The sequence below is a fragment of the Acanthopagrus latus genome, chromosome 6 (genome assembly GCF_904848185.1).
Source record: "Acanthopagrus latus isolate v.2019 chromosome 6, fAcaLat1.1, whole genome shotgun sequence".
NCBI classification, from domain to species: domain Eukaryota; kingdom Metazoa; phylum Chordata; class Actinopteri; order Spariformes; family Sparidae; genus Acanthopagrus; species Acanthopagrus latus.
This window is the reverse complement of record NC_051044.1, coordinates 15,756,854-15,774,099: the sequence shown is the minus strand read 5'-3', so window position 1 is coordinate 15,774,099 and position 17,246 is coordinate 15,756,854. Positions and strand designations below refer to the sequence as shown.

The window sequence follows — 17,246 nt, the reverse complement described above, 5'->3', positions numbered from 1 at the left end:
AGTTATAATACAGTACTCCCATATGTATGAGCTGTAGATGTATGAGCTCATACATATGGGAGTACTGTAGTATACAATACTACAGTACTCCCATATGTATGAGCTGTTGTAAGGTTTCAAGCTTTAATAATTCAACATGTGTCATGGTCAGGAAAATGTGTGTTAAAACACATATCCTCTGAGGTTGAGGCCATTTATTTCAGTGCTGCTTGAATAATTAACAGTAATAGACATGACATTGCACATTGCATAAAATGGCTTTCCCATACATTTAATGGTTTCCAGTCTCACACTCATTTAGCACACACAAAAACAAATACAGTGATATAATAGGTGCATATATATATATATATATATATATATATATATATATATATATATATATATATATATATATATATATATATATATATATATATATATATATATATATATATACACAAACACACACACAAGTGTACTCATGTCTTTTATGTTTTTTAGTAACCTCAATGCTACATGTCACCTTAACTTGTTTTCATGTTTACCCTTTGCTCTGTTGACACAAATGTTACAGTAGGACCTGAAACACATTGAAGGCTTTTGTCTGTCTCTTAAGACTTGTGGAAAACATGAAAGCAGGTGCATGTGGCGATCACTTCAGTTTGCAGTAGCGTCAGGCAGCAGACTGTAATCTCTGCTATTAACAGGATGATACCAGTGATGGTTCGCAGTCATCACATGTGGACGAAACAAGTTTGCAGATGAAAGCTTGAACCGCTGGGTGTCCTTCTGTGTGTCCATTAAAATATGCTGCACACGTCCTGATTACAAAACTCCAAGATGTCTGTTGTAAAGAAAAACAGATGTTGACTTTACGAACATGTGTGAGGGGTAATTTACTTATTTGTTGGCCAGTCAAGCAAGTGTATATGTATGATCGCAGTCGTACCAGAGTGTGTGCAGTTGAAGACGGTTTCTGCGTGACTGTAAAACTCTTCTCCGAGGATAGAGCGGTAGTCCATGTGGCTCGTGTGGACAAAACACTGAGTTGCATCTTTGAACAGCAGGTCACTTTCTCCATACTGCTGAGACTCAAAGAGCTTGAACTCTGCGTTTGGGTTGGCTGCCAAAGTTTCCTAAAAAAAAAAAAAAAAAATTGAAAGAGTAATTTTCCAATGACAGCCATCATAATATAACTGTCTGCTCTGGTTTCTGTCAGTATTCATAAGAAGAAGCAAAGAGCTGGATCTTCAGCAACAGCTGCTACTGGCAATAATGTTTTGGTACCAGCAAATGTTGGGCCCTCACTCAAATCGGGAGTCTGAGGATTTGTGATTGAAAGCTATATTTGATTTTGGGCTATGCAAATAAAACTGGCTTGACTTGACATATGCTGACCTGAGACTTCATGAGGAAGTCATACACTCGTGCCGTTAGAACTGGCCGCGTCATGATGGTGTTCGGTGGGATGACTCCAAGGTTGCAGCTCTCCCACTCAGACAACGGGGCCCGACGGCCGTCACCACACATCAGCTCAAAGTCTGACGACGTCCACCCGTCTGCCCAACCAGTGGAACTCAAACCTGATGTACAACGTGACAAAAGGCACAATGTAACACAATAAACATATTGAGTTTGTATCAGTGTGTGTTCATGTCAAAACTTCATTTTAAATTTGTCACTGAGGATGTTGGACTGCAGGTTGTGCTGCTCCAGGAAGGCCACATCGCCGTAGCTTTTACCACTCGGATCTCCAACCAGACACCTGCGAGTGAAGGGTTAAAGGGTCAGTTCAGCCAAATTACATGCAAACATTCTCTCACTTTGCCGTGGTAGCATCCATCCACAACAGTCCCTCTGAAAACAGCTGACGGTATATTTTGCAGATCATCCAAAATAATGGGAACACTGATTCTGTTGGTGTTGCTGGTATTTATCATGGCTTTCAGAATGTGTTATCAATCAAATTCAAAAAGAAAAGCACTTCATTGGCTGGATGTCAGCGAACATAAGTGAGAGTATCCATGCTTTTCATTAAAAACTCTGTATATGCTGCACACCAGCAATCGCAGATGAGCAGGAAGCTCCGGCTCAGGTGAGTCACTGCGTATACCTCAAAGCCCCCATGTTGCCATAGAAACGCTCATTGTGGTTGTCAGCACAGCGTTTGGTGGCGGCCTCCCCGGTGCCTCCCATGCACACTTTACACAGATTCCCCTGGGAGCCAGGAAGACAGCCTTTCCAAAACACCTCGTTGTACACTGAGGAAAAGACACACAGGTCATGATATATTGATTACAAGAGGGCTGTCAGTGTGAATTTGAAGTGGATAAATAAGTTACATGTGCAGGACTCAGCAGAGGTCACTACCTTGGTTTGGATCACAGGGGGAGCTGCTGTTATGCTCCAGACTTAACGTGTGTCTGTACGGCAGCAGCCAGCCGGCTGGACTGTACATGTGGCTGTGGCAGGAGCGACGGCCTCCGAGGTTCCCGATGAAAATGTTCCTGCTCGAGCGCTTTGCAACGGCCACGGCCACCACTGAAGGCAACACTGAGCACAGACAGCAGCAGTTTCATTCAGTGTAACAAAAATAATCATGTCAGCTACAAGTAGGTCATTTACTGCTGTGTCTTACCGTCCGTCTCCAGGTGCGTCGATCCCTCAGCTGGAACACACTCTCTTCCTGAGCGTCCAGGAGAAACACAGAGGAACAGATCAATATTTATATGTATATATCTATGTATATATATAGTCTCCTCTCCAGTATGTTTAAATGTATATGGAGAGCAGACATTAGTAGAAAAGAGATGTAAACAGCCTTACCATAATATTCTGTGACTACAGGGACCAGACCACATTTTCCTGCGATGAAAGCGTGAGTTGCATCCAGCGAGACAGCGTCTACCTCGTCCCTCTGAAGCATCAGTGTCAGTGAATACAGCTGGTTGTGTCTTAAATTATATTTGTTTTTTAAAAAGTCTGATAAAGCCTTAAAGTCCCAGCCTCCCGTGACTTAAAATGACTTACCTTAATTTTCTCTATACAGTCGCGGAGTGAGACCGCTTTAACACACACCAGCGGGTCAGATTTGATACTGAGAGCCCACTGCTCACACTTCTTCTGCTCTGCGTGGCTGATACAGCACCAACGCACCACACTGTCCTCCAGTGAACTTCCTGCACACACACAGGTTCAATAAGGTCATAAAGTCACAGCCAATATAACAACTAACAAGCAAAAACTAATGTGGGTCAGCACCTTCATGTCCAAGGCCTTTGAGGAGAGCCACATAATCCAGCCCCAGCACCTGACTGACGTCCATGTCATCTAGAAGAACAGCCAGTTTATCCGTCACATCTTTGAAGAGAAGGTCGTGTTCTCCAAACGAAGAGGAGTTGAAGAGATGGAAGCGCTGTCGCTCCCGCCCTTGTTGACCAAACAGCACCTAAACAACAATAAACAATCCAACAGGAATGTTTTAATGAGGTGGAAGAGCACCTAACAAAGTGATATATGTGAGAAAAGGGGGAAAAGTAAAAGTCAAAACAAAAACGAAAAAAGTACCTGCACCGTCTGCAGAAACTTGCGAGCAACTTTGCGGAAGTTAAATCTGGTCACCATGCCGCCTCCTGGACCACGTCCCAGATTACAACTTCTGTAGCTGCTGAGAGGGGCTTGCGTGCCGTCTGTGCACAGTAAGCTGAACTCGTCTCTGTCACTGTCTGAGAGAACAAAGAGAAGAAGAACAGAAGATGAACAGAAAAAAGAAGAGATTTTCATTTGAGATTCTGTAAATCTTCACTTCAGTTCTGTTATTCATGTAAAAGTTGATATTGTTGACATCCTGCAAAAGCCTGTTGATCCAAATGATAACATGTGCAACACTTTTAATCGCAGACTGATTTGATTAAACTAAGGGACAGACTGATTCTGCCCTTGTGAAAGCTGTTCTGTAGCATTGAGAGGGTGTAGCAGGGCCCTATGCAAAATGGGGCCCCTTATAGTGTGAAACTATGGGACAAGGAATTATTTTTATTTATTAATTTATCTATTCATTTTTAACTATACACTCAATAGTGTTTTTCTTAAAGTAAGGCAACAATCTAAACTTGGTGATGGGCACTATATGATATATAGGGCATCATTTGGCTGGTGGTAATCTATGAGAGAGTCACTCATGTAGTTAATTGTATTGATTTTTGTTTTTTCTACCTTATCAAAGACAAAGGACAGACAGCAGAGGGCTGACAGGAAGTAAAGATAGGTCAATATAAAGGATTGATGTTTAACAAGATTCCCTGGCTGGACTCAAATCAGAGCCACTGCGATGACAAGGTCAGCACCCTAAACTTCTCGCGGAACAGTGAGACGATTTAGGAGTCCATTAGAAGATTAGTTCACCTTCAATACTTTCAAGAGCCAAATGGTCCACAAAGGCGACATCTCCTGCTCCGCTCCTGAGACATCTGTCACAGAGCAAAAAGAGGAACAAGAAGAACTTCACTTCTCTCCTGTTTTGACTGACTTCATGTTTGAAATACTGCAAATGTGCCTCATTAAGTTGAGAGCTTTGCCGAGGCTTACTTGAGGGCCCCTTGGCTGTTGTAGAAGGGTTCACTGTGGGACGTTTCGCAGTGGTAATTCTTCTGGCGTATGTAGGACTTCTGGCCTTGGCACAGAGCGCACAGAGGTGGCGCCATGGCCGCAGCTCCTGGAATGCAGCTGGCACTGAAGAAGGTGCTGACGTCTGCTCGGGAGGAGAAAAACAAGTGAGGGGACTGGAAACCAGAGGTCCAGAAACGACAAAACAGAAAACAGAAAGACTTTCACACTGGAGCTGACTCCAGTCCCATTACCCTGACTGAGTGGCTGCTCCTTTGACCAGCTCAGGTAGTTGCGGGACAGCAGGAAGCCGAGAGGGAGACTCCATCCAGCCGTCCATCGAACCCCACTGTGACAGCTCCTGAGGCCCTGCAGGGACCGTATGTCCACGCTGCTGTTCCGCACCACAGCCACAGACAGAATACAGCCCCCTGCACGACTCACACAGACACACTGACTCAGACACTACTGCTGAAGCGAGATGCTTAGGTGTCCCAGAAACATGAGGTCAACCTACCGTCACTGTAGATCTCCTTGGCAACAACGACGAGGCCGAACTGCTTCACAGCAGAATAAACTTCCCCTGCGTCTAATGTCACTATATCAGCCCGGTTAGCCTGAAACAAAGAATTAACACAGTTAGTCTACAGATTAGAAAAGAGACCTTACTATAGCGCGTCACGGTGAAGGCTTCCATTAGACATGTGCAGAATCTCTCAAGAAAGGTCATATGTGCATGTCAATAATAATTCATTGTCATGTAGGTATTCAAATATTTACTGAAACACTGTCACACAACACATTTGCACCTGAACAATTTATAGTACCAGTCATCAGCTTTGGACAAACGTGTGACTCAAGTAATTTGGTCCAAGTCCCAAGTCAAGTCCCTTTATTCAGACAAAAGATAACAGTCTGACCTGCCTTTATACAGAGAAAAGACAGGGTGTAGAGGTTACATATATCCGCTGGCCAGGGAATGCCTTGGTAAGTACCTGTTTAGTAATTATATTTTTGGCCTATTTATCTTCCATTATCCTGTTAAAAAAAGAAGCTAATTCATTTCCTCCCCATCACCTTTAAAGAGTCAAAACTAGTCTCAAGTCCAGTATCAACTCTTCAAGTCCAATTCGAGTCTTGAGTCATTTATTTTCCGTCAAGTCAAGTTGCAAGACATTGTTGCTCACAGCTTTCCAAACCTCCTGACCTAATCCGCCCTTCAGGAAAAGTCATCGGTGACACTTTACACGTCCTCTTCTGCGTATTTGTCAAGAAAATGCTTCACTGTTTGAATCAAATACACATGTGGAATCCCACACAAACATAGCTCCACATGGCTGTCTTTTCCTACAGTCTTGCTTTTATGTTTTATGGTGAAGGATGTCTCACCCGGATCCTGTCGATGCAGTCAGTCGTGCTGGGCGCTCTTATGCATGAGAGTTTGGCAAACGCTGCCACAGCAGCTGGCGGCAGCACTGCCACCAGAGCTTTCCCGAGCTCTGCGCACTTCCTCTGCTCAGGATCTGACACTGTGCACCACCGCATCTTCTTAGCTGACATGCAAGGGACAGTTCATTAGAAGATATACATTCTGTAGAGAAGTTGTCTACTTTATGCATATTGTGGTTAAGTAACGTGCAGGGGTTTAATGGTTTATTTGTGCATTCAAATCTAAAGTCAAGCATGCTGAAGAGTGAAGTGATTTTACAACACAACATAATGTTTAAATCAGTTTTAATCAAGTCCACAAAAAGCTTAAACGAGGGAAACAATCTTTTCAAGAACAATCAAAAGTCAACATCAACAAAGTGACTTTTAGAGACACATTAATCCTGAATAGAAACATAATATAACTTAACAATGTAAGCAAATAAACTAGTTCAGTAACAAAACTTACCCCTGATGCAGCAGACAAAGGTGACAAAGACTACAATGGCATAAAGTCCTCTCATTCTGCCCTGCTGTTCCTCAGACCTGCCTTATCTCTTCTGCAGAGCACAACAGACAGCTGTTCCTTTCTGTTAGTCTCAAATCCCGACACACTCCTGCATGGATTTTCCACAGTATTAGAGGCACTGGTACCAAAGCATAAACCTACTGCACAAGGGCAGCTCCTCTGAAGACAGTAAAGTCGCTTTTTTTTTCACACATATGGAAAATATTTAGCACCATCTGTTAGAAGGACGACCCCTAGCTAATGTTTTCGTACATTTTAAGAGTGGATGTAGCAGTGAGAATGGCTGGAAGACACTTAAAGCCAGTTGGAAGACAATAAAATAGTATACATGGACATTTTTTCCTTACAAGCTCGGGCCAAAAGCTCAGAAAATATGTATCAGCTGGTGGATAGTTTTCTTCATTCACTTTCAGTTTCAGTTTGCTTGTAAAACGTGATCCGAGGAGACGAACAACAGTCCAAATGATCAGCAGGTGTCTTCACTTTTGCCGTGTGTTAGTACAATTTGTTGCAATGTTGCCTGTGCAGAGTGATCTATGAGGACGGTCTGTAAATGTTCGATCCTTTCTGCATGAAGCAGCATTGTTGGTTTCCGTTTGGCGAGTTCAGTGGACAGATTGACGATGCGCTCCTCCAGCTGTCAAAAAAACATTTGGGTGTTAGTGATTTCCAGTGGTGGACTAAATATTCTGATCCTTTACATATGTAAAATCATAAATATCACTATGGGAAAATACTTCAACACAAGTAAAAGTCCTGCATCAAATACTTTACCTTTACTTAAGAAAAATTCTGTGAGTATTATCAGTAAAAGTACTCATTCTGCAGTGCAATATAGTGCCTGTCACCGTTTGGTCATTACATCTAATGTTTTCGGGTGAATATTATTGCCGCACCAGTAATTATTAAAGTCAAAGAGCTCAGAAAAACCACCCGTTTTCAGCTTTGTGACGAGGTTGATCCACGACAGTCTTTAAAGAGTTTATTCAGTCTAAGAGGGTGGAGAATTTTCTCAAGCCATAGAGGAACACTTTATCCTTCACTTACTTTGTTTTCCTTCAGTAACATTTGCCTCTGAGATGTACTGAAGAAGAATAAAGTTGCATAACATGAGAATACGTCAGTATTCAAGTACAACACATCTGTAAATGTACTAAGTTACATTCAGCTACTTGTGGTTTCATACCGTTTTCCTCATGTGACCTCTGATCGCCTTTGATTTATTGTCCTCATAGGAATGCATGAATAATTGATGCCATCAGCGGAAGTAATTTGGGAAGTTATCTCAAAATAACTTTCCTCCTGATCAGCACCTCACATGTCTCTCTCATTATTACCAAAACTCAGAAGGTTAAATGTATTTTTACTGATCATACAGCAGAACTGCATAAATAGACACAGATATATTTTTATCAGCGGTGTTGGTTGTTTAAGAATAATGATATCAACTCATGAGCCCACGCTAGACACATCTTTTGTTGTTTTTTGTTCATCATAAAAAACAATGACACAATCGTCCTCCTACCTCCTCCAACTCTTGACAAACAGAATCTTTTTCCATTTGCTCATCCTGTCCGCTGGTCTGCAGCCAACTTTGTAACACCTCTTTCAGTTTTTGCCATGCCCTGAGTGAACACACACACACACACCATCAAAATCAGTCACAATGTAGACGAATGTAAATACAGTTCTCACAGATTTCTTACCGGAGCTGCTTCCTGTCCTGTTGGTACGTCTTCATGTCCATCTGGATGCTGAGCAGCTCTCTGATCAGAGCTGAAGTCGGATCTGTCCCTTCCGTTTCTGCACTGGATGTTCTCAAATGTTCGTCTTGTAGAAGCACAATGAAAAGTTTAGCCATTCATTAACATGTCCTGCCTAATCCAAGCAAGACGCAGGTGCAGCTGTCATACCTGAATGAGCTGATGTGTGTTGTCCAAAGGGAGGCATAAGCAGAGGATCTCCAAAACTTGAGCTGCTGCTCTTCCGCAACTTGGAAACGAATGCAGACGACACAACTAAAGTCAAGTTACTTTACTTAACACTGATGTTTGTCCAAGTCACAAAAGCGATCATTACCGTATCTTCAAGTGCAGTGGTCATGAATGCAGAAGGAGGTAAAAGGACATCTTGTTTCTCCTGAGGAGAGCCCATAGTGGACACTGTATGATGACTGAGCTGCAAGTGTTTTGGAGCGGCTTCAGTGCCTGTGAAGGCCAACTGATTTTTGATGCTAGAAAACAAAAGAAGAACAAATAATTTCAACATGATGTTTAGATTTAACTTCTACTTCCGGCGGGGGACATGGCTGACGTCGAGGCGAATAACTGAGGTGTCTGCAAATAAGAATTAAAAGCTCTCTAGAAATGGAACTATGTGTTGAATGCAGATTAACATGGCTGTCAGCGGCTCAGACTCACAGCTTAGTAAGCACTTCATCTTCATCCTCCTGCTCCACCGACTCAGACGAAGGAACAGCCTTCGATCCAGGTGTAGTCAAACAGAAGGTCACACTCTTTTTTGGGTGTTGCACTTTGACTGCTCGCTCCCTTTGTGGTTTGCACAGTGCACGTTGCTTCCACCTCATCGCACAGCGCCTCACCACTCTCTGGAGATGTCTCAATCTCTGCAGGACACAGGCGGACTTGGTAAATTTCAACTCTTAAGTGAATTTAAATATCTTAAGTGAAATTTAAACACACACACACATACAGATACACACCTGCTCTTGGCTGTGCTGCGTGAGGCTCGTCGTGATGTCATTCATGTGAGCAGCGTACGTGAGGATGCACGTCACGCCCTCCCTCAGCAGCTGGTCTCTGTAGACCTGTGCAGCTCGGGCGGCCTGCTCTTGCTTCCTGCGCTGCTCTGTGACCCACAGCCTCCACCCGAACAACACCTGCAGCAGGTCAAGATGGATTAAAGCACGTGAGCACCAGTTATTCTAATCTAGTGTTCAGCTTTGCAGTGAGAGAAGAATGAAGAGGCAGGTGTTACCTTGGCCTGAAGAGTGAGGGACCAGTGCCAGAGAGCACACTCCATCTGCTCAGCTTCCCGCCGTCTGTGCTGCAGCTGTTTGCGGGAAGGAAACCAAAGTCGTGGCCAGGTTAAGTGCAGTCGAATCAAACTTAATACATCCGTCTGACAGCCTGACCTTGATATCTGCTCCATATAGAAAGCTGAATGATCAGCACCACAAATAAAACTAGGCCAAAAAGTCACATTTATCCCTCTCTGGCATAGATTATCTATAAACAAAGAACTACTCCAGTGATTTATTACTTTATGTTTCCATACAGTTGAAAGATGTATGAGACACTGTTTAGAAAATGAATAATCAAAATCAAGGCAGGAGAGGATGAGATATCCTGACTTAAAAATCTGAAAGTAAAAAAAAAAAAAGCACTGGATCCTATGATTTCAATAATGCATCAGGGTCATGCTGTTGTCACAGTTTAAGCCCCTTACTGAATCAATGCAACTGTTTTACTAGCTGAGTTGTGCCTCATGTGGAGTTTAATGATCTTTATTTGTACAATGAGTGGCGTTACAGACATGAAGTGTTTGTGTGAAAAAGAATATCAACAAACCTTCACTTGCCACAGTTCAAAGTATTTCTGGTACATCTTTAACCTCAGCAAAATGATCCCCTGTCGCTTCATTATCTGCAAAATAAACACATTTTTAAAAAGCCATGTTACAGGGTGAAGTCACCAATGTGGCTTTAGATAACAGTTAAGAGGTAATGAAGTTAAAAACCTTTTTTCTACGATTCTGACTGCGACGCCTGTTCCATGCTTCCACTGCCTTAGAAAGGAGTCTGGACTCGTGGTACCGTCTGGCTTTTTCCATGTAAATCCTCTCCCTCCGAGCCTCCCTGGTTTGTTTCCTCCATCTTCTGAAAGACTGCAGTAGGTGCACTAAACAGAGGTAACATCAAGTTAAAAAGTGTTGAACAAATCAGGTACACATGGCTAATTTAAAACATTGAGGTGCTATGCATCCCTGCTTCTTTTAAATCTCTTTTTAAAACCTTTGCCTTTGTACAAGCTTTCAGAGGTGTTTACTGATCTTTTTTTCATTTTGTTCTTATTTTGTCTGTCTTGTCTGGTTTTATGTCTTGTTAAGCACTCTGTAATTTTGTTAAGAAAGGTGCTGAATAAATAAAGTTTATTATTTAGTTTATTTGTCAAGTCTGTTCTGGAGTACTATGAAAGTGAAAAAATGAAAGTCTAAAACACTTCATTTACAATAAACGGTGGGGGTAAACATTCTGGGTTATTTGTGGGGTCTCTCATGATACAGCATGTGTTGAATTGTGTCTGTCTGCATTCAAAAAAACTCTTCCATAACTAACAAACTAGAGGTGTAAGAGATCCACCAACCAAATACTTTGCAGGAAAGTGACACGTTTTTTTTTGTATATTTTTGGCCTTTTTAGGGCCAAAATACAGCTGTACAGCTGAAGAGTATGACAGGAAACAGGGAGAGGGGGGTGGAGTGACACACAGCAAAGGGACCCAGGCCAGGAGTGGAACCTGGATCAGCTGCAGAGTCTTGGCTCATGGGACACCTGTTGTACCAACTGAGCTAAACAGCACCCAAGAAAGTGACAAATTACATTAAACATTACTTGTTGACAGAAAATAAAGAAAGACACTGTAGATATGTGCTCTGCTCCTACCTTGATTTATGGACCTTTGAGCCCTGACTACTGCTTCCCCCTGCTGGTGGCGTCTGAGCACTGCATATGTTGCTGCTTCTCTCCACGCAAGAAACACCTTGACAGAAGTATAAAGAAATAAGCAAATGCGCCAACAAATGAATAACTGTGATAGTCTGAGGCAGCTTTAGAACCTTAAGTTGAAGGAAATGCTGAAAATGATTCTGTGCCTGTCGCTCCATGAGCCTGACTTCGGTTAGCAGCGCTGCTTTCTCCCTCCAAACACACAGAACTTTCCTGGAGACAGATGTTATTGAGAATGAGGAGCTGAAGATGATATGAATCATTAAGAAAGGAACAAGAAGAGGGTTCATGTTCATGTTCAGTACCTGAGATAGTTCTGCTCTTGTTGTCTGTGAAGTTCCTCTGCATGATCGTAGATCTGAGACACCTGGAGGTGGTGTGTCTGTGAATACAGCAAGCCGCAGTGCATCAGCTCTAACATCATATTTATGACTTCAACTTCAAGAAATCATGGTCATACAAACACTAATGTACCTTCCAGGCACCCAACGTGTGATTGAGAAGTTTAACTTCATGGTAACTCTTCATCTGCTCCAGCCTGCTCTTCTTCACTCGTTGGCTCTGAACAAACTAAACACACACACAAGAGGAACTAAAACACAGACCTGAAACATATAACTGTGCATTAACTGTGTGCTGGTACCATTGCCTTCTTGATGTTTAAATATAAAGATAAAAAGAGGATTTAAACAGTTGGGGGCTGTGTCATAATCCAATGATGGACTCTTAAATGAGACACATCTGTAGGTCTTGTAATGCTGAACAAATTAAGAAGAGGAGAGCAGTGTTTTGGGGGTAAATACAGCAGGTTACATGCTGACACATTAGTGCTTAGGTCTCATTAAGCCACTCTTCAGGCTACCAGAGACGTTCACAGAACTGCTTTTTAAAGAAAATGCAAGTTTCCAGACCTTAACAGATCCCTTCCTGTCTTTTTTTTAATCTTGTGCTTAAAGAAACAATGCCCATTTCATATTATGATCAAATACCGCAGACTCACCTGTTTCCATTTTGCGAGAGCCCATCTCATGCAGCACAGGTCACCCTGATGACAAGCCTGCTGCTCTCGATTTCTCCTGACATTAAAAAAAAATAGAAAAATACACGTTAGAAACAGACCACCAAGTCAACCATCTCTACTCAAACACTTGATCAGCAATTTGTTGCCTCACCTGTCTCGTATCTCGGTGCTGTTGTCCTTCCACTGTGTCATCGTCTTATGAAGCAGCCTGTGCAGGTACAGACTGTCTGAAGCTGTCTGTTTCTCCTCCTCGCTGATCTGCTGCTCTGTCTGCTGCCTCCAGCGACACCAGGCTCTCTGCAAGTGGCTCCTCTCCTCGTGTAGAATAGCCTGACAGCAGAGTTATCTGTCAGTATCTGATACACAGCCGGGCTCTCCATCAACAACATGCAGTAGTTTGTGTTTCCCTTTAAAGCTGAACATACCATCCTCTCAGAAAGCATCTGCTCCTTTTGCGTCTCTGATCGTCCCCACCAGGTGTAAAACACCCATGTGTGCTGACGCTGCCTGACAACACATCAAAGAAATTTCAACAGTCAGATCAGCTCTGCTTCATCTACAACAGACGTACAACTCCGGGTGGTTACTCACTGATTAAAGAATTCTGCTTTGTGTCTCCTCTGTTCGTGGAGTCTTCTCTGCAGGGTGAACTTGATCCACGAGTTGAAACACCGAGGCAACATGCGTTCAGCAAACCAAACGTCTGCACGATGCTCCAATTCCTGCAGAAAAACACAATGTTCATGAGTTTTCAATTAAGATACATATACAAATATTTTCATTATCGATTAATCTAAGGATTATTTTCACAGTTAAACGATCAGTCAAACAAATTAAAAAAAAATAAATAAATTAAAATAATTTCCCATAACCCAAAGTGACACCTTTAAATTGCTTCTTTTGTCCATCCAAAAGTCCAAAACCTAAAGACTCACATTTAAGGGACATTCAAGAGGCTGGAACCAGCAAATGTTTGAAAAAATGACAAACAATTACTTTTTATTGAAGAATAAATGGATCGCTGCTGCTCTTTGGGTCACACAAATATCCCTCATATTTTCAACAACTTTTTGCCTTAATTTGGAAGGAATCAATAAACTCTGACATTATCATGTTAGAAATTTATACAGAATACTCCGAGAACATCTGCAGAACAATGTCCCTGTCTCTACTCTGCAGGTCATGTTCTGGATCTAAAAATACCTTTGTGTGTCTCCGTTCAGCGAGCATCTCTCTCCAGTGGTGGAAACAGCAGCTTAACAGAGATGAGCTGTGAAGAAAAAAATATTCCTGCTAAAATTAAATCAAACAATGTCACATGAAATATGCAACATGCTTGTAACCTGGATGTTATAACATGAAGAAATTAAAGGCCCAGTGTGTAACTTTTAGACTGAGTTGATTATAACCTAATGAAAACATAATTTTGAAATTATAGCACCTGTGTTTAGCCAGTGCCATGTCTCCGAGGGGTTGAAAGCGCTTGTCTTCGGCTTCCTCCAGACGATCCTGCCACAGCTTCCAAAACGTACTTGTCATCTATGAAAGACATTAAACCTTTAGAAGCTTTAAAAAGTGTTACTTTTTGACAATGTGATATCAGGTTGATGGAGTGCTCGTCTATCACAGTTTGATGATGATGCTGGACAGCCATGTTGTTGTTTAGTCGGTGCGTTTTGTTCCAGTCGATGTTGACAGACAGACCCTGCAATCCAGCACGCTGCAACAAGAACACAGTGATCAACACAAACAATTATTGCACTCTCGGTTTCTGTGCAGTTTTCTTAATTTTGGGGGGAATCTCACCAGTAGATGATGATGATGATGCTGACGTGCAATCCTGTTTCTCTCATCCTCTTCTCTGCACAATGTCACATCTGCTTGTAAGCTCAAGAATCAAACAGCTGTACTGACGTTCCTTCAGTAGAACAGCAATGAAAGTGTTATGGTTGATTTGTTTTACGTTTAGGATACAAGCTCTCCAGCGCTCCAGTGCCCTGCGCTGGGTGCTCTGTATGGCCAAATACCCTGCAGCTCGCAAACGGTCCTCCTTACTCTGCTTGTGATGCAATGCACTGCTCCATTTACTCCAACACATCGTCAACAGGTGGAGATGGAATGCACGCTGAGCCACAGCTAAAAAATAACATCAAGTAGATAATTTATACGTGAGGTGTGGTATGAAAGAGCTTGTGATTTATATCAAAAATCAAGTGTGTAGGATTTAGTGGCATCTTTTGGCGGCAATGTAGTAGTATCTTCATAATTATGTTTTTATTAGTGTATACCCACTTTAAACTAGAGTTGTTTTGTTTTTTATTATCCCACAATGAGCTTTCTATATCTACAGAGTTGAGCAAGTCCTCTCCTATGTTGCACCGCCAGGTTTCTACAGCCCAGGAGTCAATTACTGGCTCTACAGACAGCCTTTTGCATTTTTAGGAGCAACTGAAAGGAACCACACACACCAAACCAACATCAAAAACTAGTGGCAACATGTTGTTATGATAAAGTAGCATCATTTTATCACCACTCTTGGTAATGTCGCCACTTCTAATCAAGAATATGTCTGATTAAAAGTTACAAATGGCACTGGCAAAGGCAAAGGTGATACATGAAGAGAAACCAGGCTAAGTGAGAGAAATCATGGACACAACAGCGACAGGCTCAAGGGGCTTTCCTTTACTTTTTCTGTTTTTCTTCTTGTGCACTGATTCGCTCAGCTGAACAGTCACAGTGATTTCTCTCACCAACGGCTCAGCAAAAGATTCAACATGATCAATCTGCCGACAAGCCACAGACAAGGGTTGACTAATGCCAACGATGCAGGGCCATGTATGCTCACCAACAGCAGCTATATTGTTATGTCTGGACTCTAAGGACGGGTAAGACCAGGGGTGTGTTTAAATAAAGACAGAGGTATATTTGAATGACCTTGGGAATTTTTCTTGGTTTGGACACAAGACACATAACTTTTCCAGCGATGTAAAGCTTTTCTTTTCAGTAAGTGCGTGAAGAGAAGTGCCGCTTTGGTTTCTTTCTCTCTCTGGCAACAGGCAGCTGTGTGCATTTTTTTCCACTGGAACCAAGTCTAAAAAACAGAACAACACAGCATACAAAGGATCAGAGATCAATGATCAGCACACAAATGTTGACTATATATCATTTATGGATCTTTACCCTGCTCTGTAAAGTTAGTGCTCTTTGATTCAGAACTTGGTCCTGTAAAGTGTAAAGGTCTTGATACTGCTGCAGCCTGGACCGCCATAATCTCCATACTGAGCTGCAGAAGTGAAAAAAACCCAGCTGTGTTAAAATCAATTATCTACTAAGCATGTGTATGTCTGATTTATAAATACAATGATCATACTGCAGGGTTGTGAGTCTGTTCAGCTCGAGGGCAGATTCAAGCATCCTGTTCTTCATTTGCCTCATCTCTGTGAAAACCTCCCATCCATCCAAAGCCAGACGCATACGCTGCCTGTCAGCTACATAAGGAAACCAAGTGATGAATGACGAAACAGCTGATTGTGATGTGTAACAAAACGTAAAGCTACAACGTCCAATACTTTACCAAATAATTCAGCATGTTGGATTTTGCTCCGTTTTTCCATCTGCAGTGACACAAACAATCGCCAGCGCTGGAATGCCAGGTTGTACAGGTAATACCTGAAACACAAAAATCATCATCAGCAGATGCAAAGACTGTCTGTGACCAGTTGAATGAGGTTCATCACTGTATTATGCACCTGTAGTGACACTCTGCCCGCATTGTTAGACTCCATTCCCTCCTAGATGTCCACCACTCATCTCTCCATCCTCCAAAGGCTCGTCTCAGGACCATGCTCCTATAGTGGGACCTGAAACATGCAGGAGGACTCAGCATCAAAGTGGTAACCTGACTGCAATCCAAATTGAAAGGTGAAATCATTTAGAAATGTCTGATAACAACAACTCCAGTTTGCAAAATGGGTGTTACATGTCACCTGGCTTCATGAAGAAGAATTCGTCCAAAGGTGTTGTGAATCCATATCTTCAGGAACTTCCTTGCCAAGTGCCTGCGGGGGTGAAACAGACTAAGTGACACAGGATGAGATAAACGTTTATAAGCTGGAATACATGGAGATAATCAGCACCTTATTCTCAGCTCCTTAAGCCGTCCACCTTTGTTCCAGCTGTACCCAACTTTGTAAGGAACCTTTCTGGTGTGAAATCTGCGGGCTTGTTTTGTCCCATCACCAGAACTGACACTGCTTGGTCGGGGTCTTACTTGATCTGGCTTTCTGACGTTACTTTGCATTATATTACATCAGGCCACCAACGCACAGAACTGTAAAACCACAACACCTAATCTGACTGAAAGCAACGAAACTTTACAACGTTTGAGTCATTTGTTTCCTACTTTATCAATGTGATGAGATTGTTTGTGTAACCAAGTGCCGCGCGTTTGTTTTTCCTGATCACGTGGTCGCGGGTGTGACGCCAGGGTGTGTTCCAGACGCAGTTGTCACTGGCAACAGGCAGCGCCGGTGCTCTGCGTAAGACACAAAGCACAAAGTTTAGGTCTCTTTGACGTTTTCAAACTTTTGAATTATCTTTTAGACTGAAACTAATTAAATAATTAAAACAACTTGTCTTTAATAGTTGAGTTTAAACTGTGGCATATTCATTCTCGCGGCGCAGTACAGGTTGCTAATAAACGTCTGGAACGCACCCAGGGTCCTTTAAGCGTAAGGGATACTTGCAATGTACTCCTAGACAGTCTATGAGGGCGGAGTGTGACGTCTACACAAAGCAAAACCAAAGGACGGCTATGACGGAGCAACAAATCGGGCAAACCCCACGACACTCAGTAGCTGCCCCAAATATTGCCTCTCGAATGTTCTCGATTAAGTTTAAATGATCCCTCCACAAAACAAGTTTGATTTTTTATA

At 42.4% G+C, this 17,246-nt stretch overlaps 2 protein-coding genes across 3 annotated transcripts; both read right to left on the bottom strand.

The window, feature by feature from the left end:
• Positions 1-440: 440 nt before the first annotated feature.
• zgc:172271 (uncharacterized protein LOC100000381 homolog) lies at positions 441-6,539 on the bottom strand. The gene is made up of 17 exons (XM_037100658.1): positions 6,485-6,539; positions 5,977-6,140; positions 5,105-5,204; positions 4,842-5,018; positions 4,570-4,732; positions 4,387-4,451; positions 3,550-3,707; positions 3,244-3,430; positions 3,013-3,161; positions 2,809-2,899; positions 2,621-2,668; positions 2,353-2,535; positions 2,096-2,243; positions 1,665-1,747; positions 1,381-1,565; positions 932-1,118; positions 441-826 (listed from the first exon to the last, which is right to left on the bottom strand). The coding sequence occupies exons 1-17, from the start codon at positions 6,537-6,539 to the stop codon at positions 783-785; spliced, it is 2,187 nt and encodes a 728-aa protein (XP_036956553.1). The 3' UTR covers positions 441-782.
• On the bottom strand, positions 6,305-17,016 carry sfi1 (SFI1 centrin binding protein). Of its 2 annotated transcripts, none has more exons than XM_037100651.1 (30): positions 16,449-17,016; positions 16,299-16,370; positions 16,062-16,172; positions 15,887-15,981; positions 15,683-15,800; positions 15,493-15,595; positions 15,247-15,403; positions 14,287-14,448; positions 14,119-14,189; positions 13,940-14,032; positions 13,754-13,851; positions 13,516-13,582; positions 12,904-13,034; positions 12,738-12,819; positions 12,464-12,642; positions 12,292-12,367; positions 11,766-11,861; positions 11,597-11,673; positions 11,402-11,504; positions 11,229-11,325; positions 10,304-10,464; positions 10,135-10,209; positions 9,542-9,616; positions 9,267-9,443; positions 8,965-9,170; positions 8,624-8,777; positions 8,458-8,536; positions 8,251-8,374; positions 8,070-8,169; positions 6,305-7,181 (listed from the first exon to the last, which is right to left on the bottom strand). In XM_037100651.1, exons 1-30 carry the CDS (start codon positions 16,610-16,612, stop codon positions 7,011-7,013), a joined length of 3,474 nt encoding a protein of 1,157 aa, XP_036956546.1. In that variant the 5' UTR covers positions 16,613-17,016; the 3' UTR covers positions 6,305-7,010. The 2 variants fall into 2 exon arrangements, with proteins under 2 accessions (XP_036956546.1, XP_036956548.1); XM_037100653.1 differs by having other exon boundaries at positions 7,044-7,181; positions 8,070-8,149.
• Between the last annotated feature and the right edge of the window lie 230 nt (positions 17,017-17,246).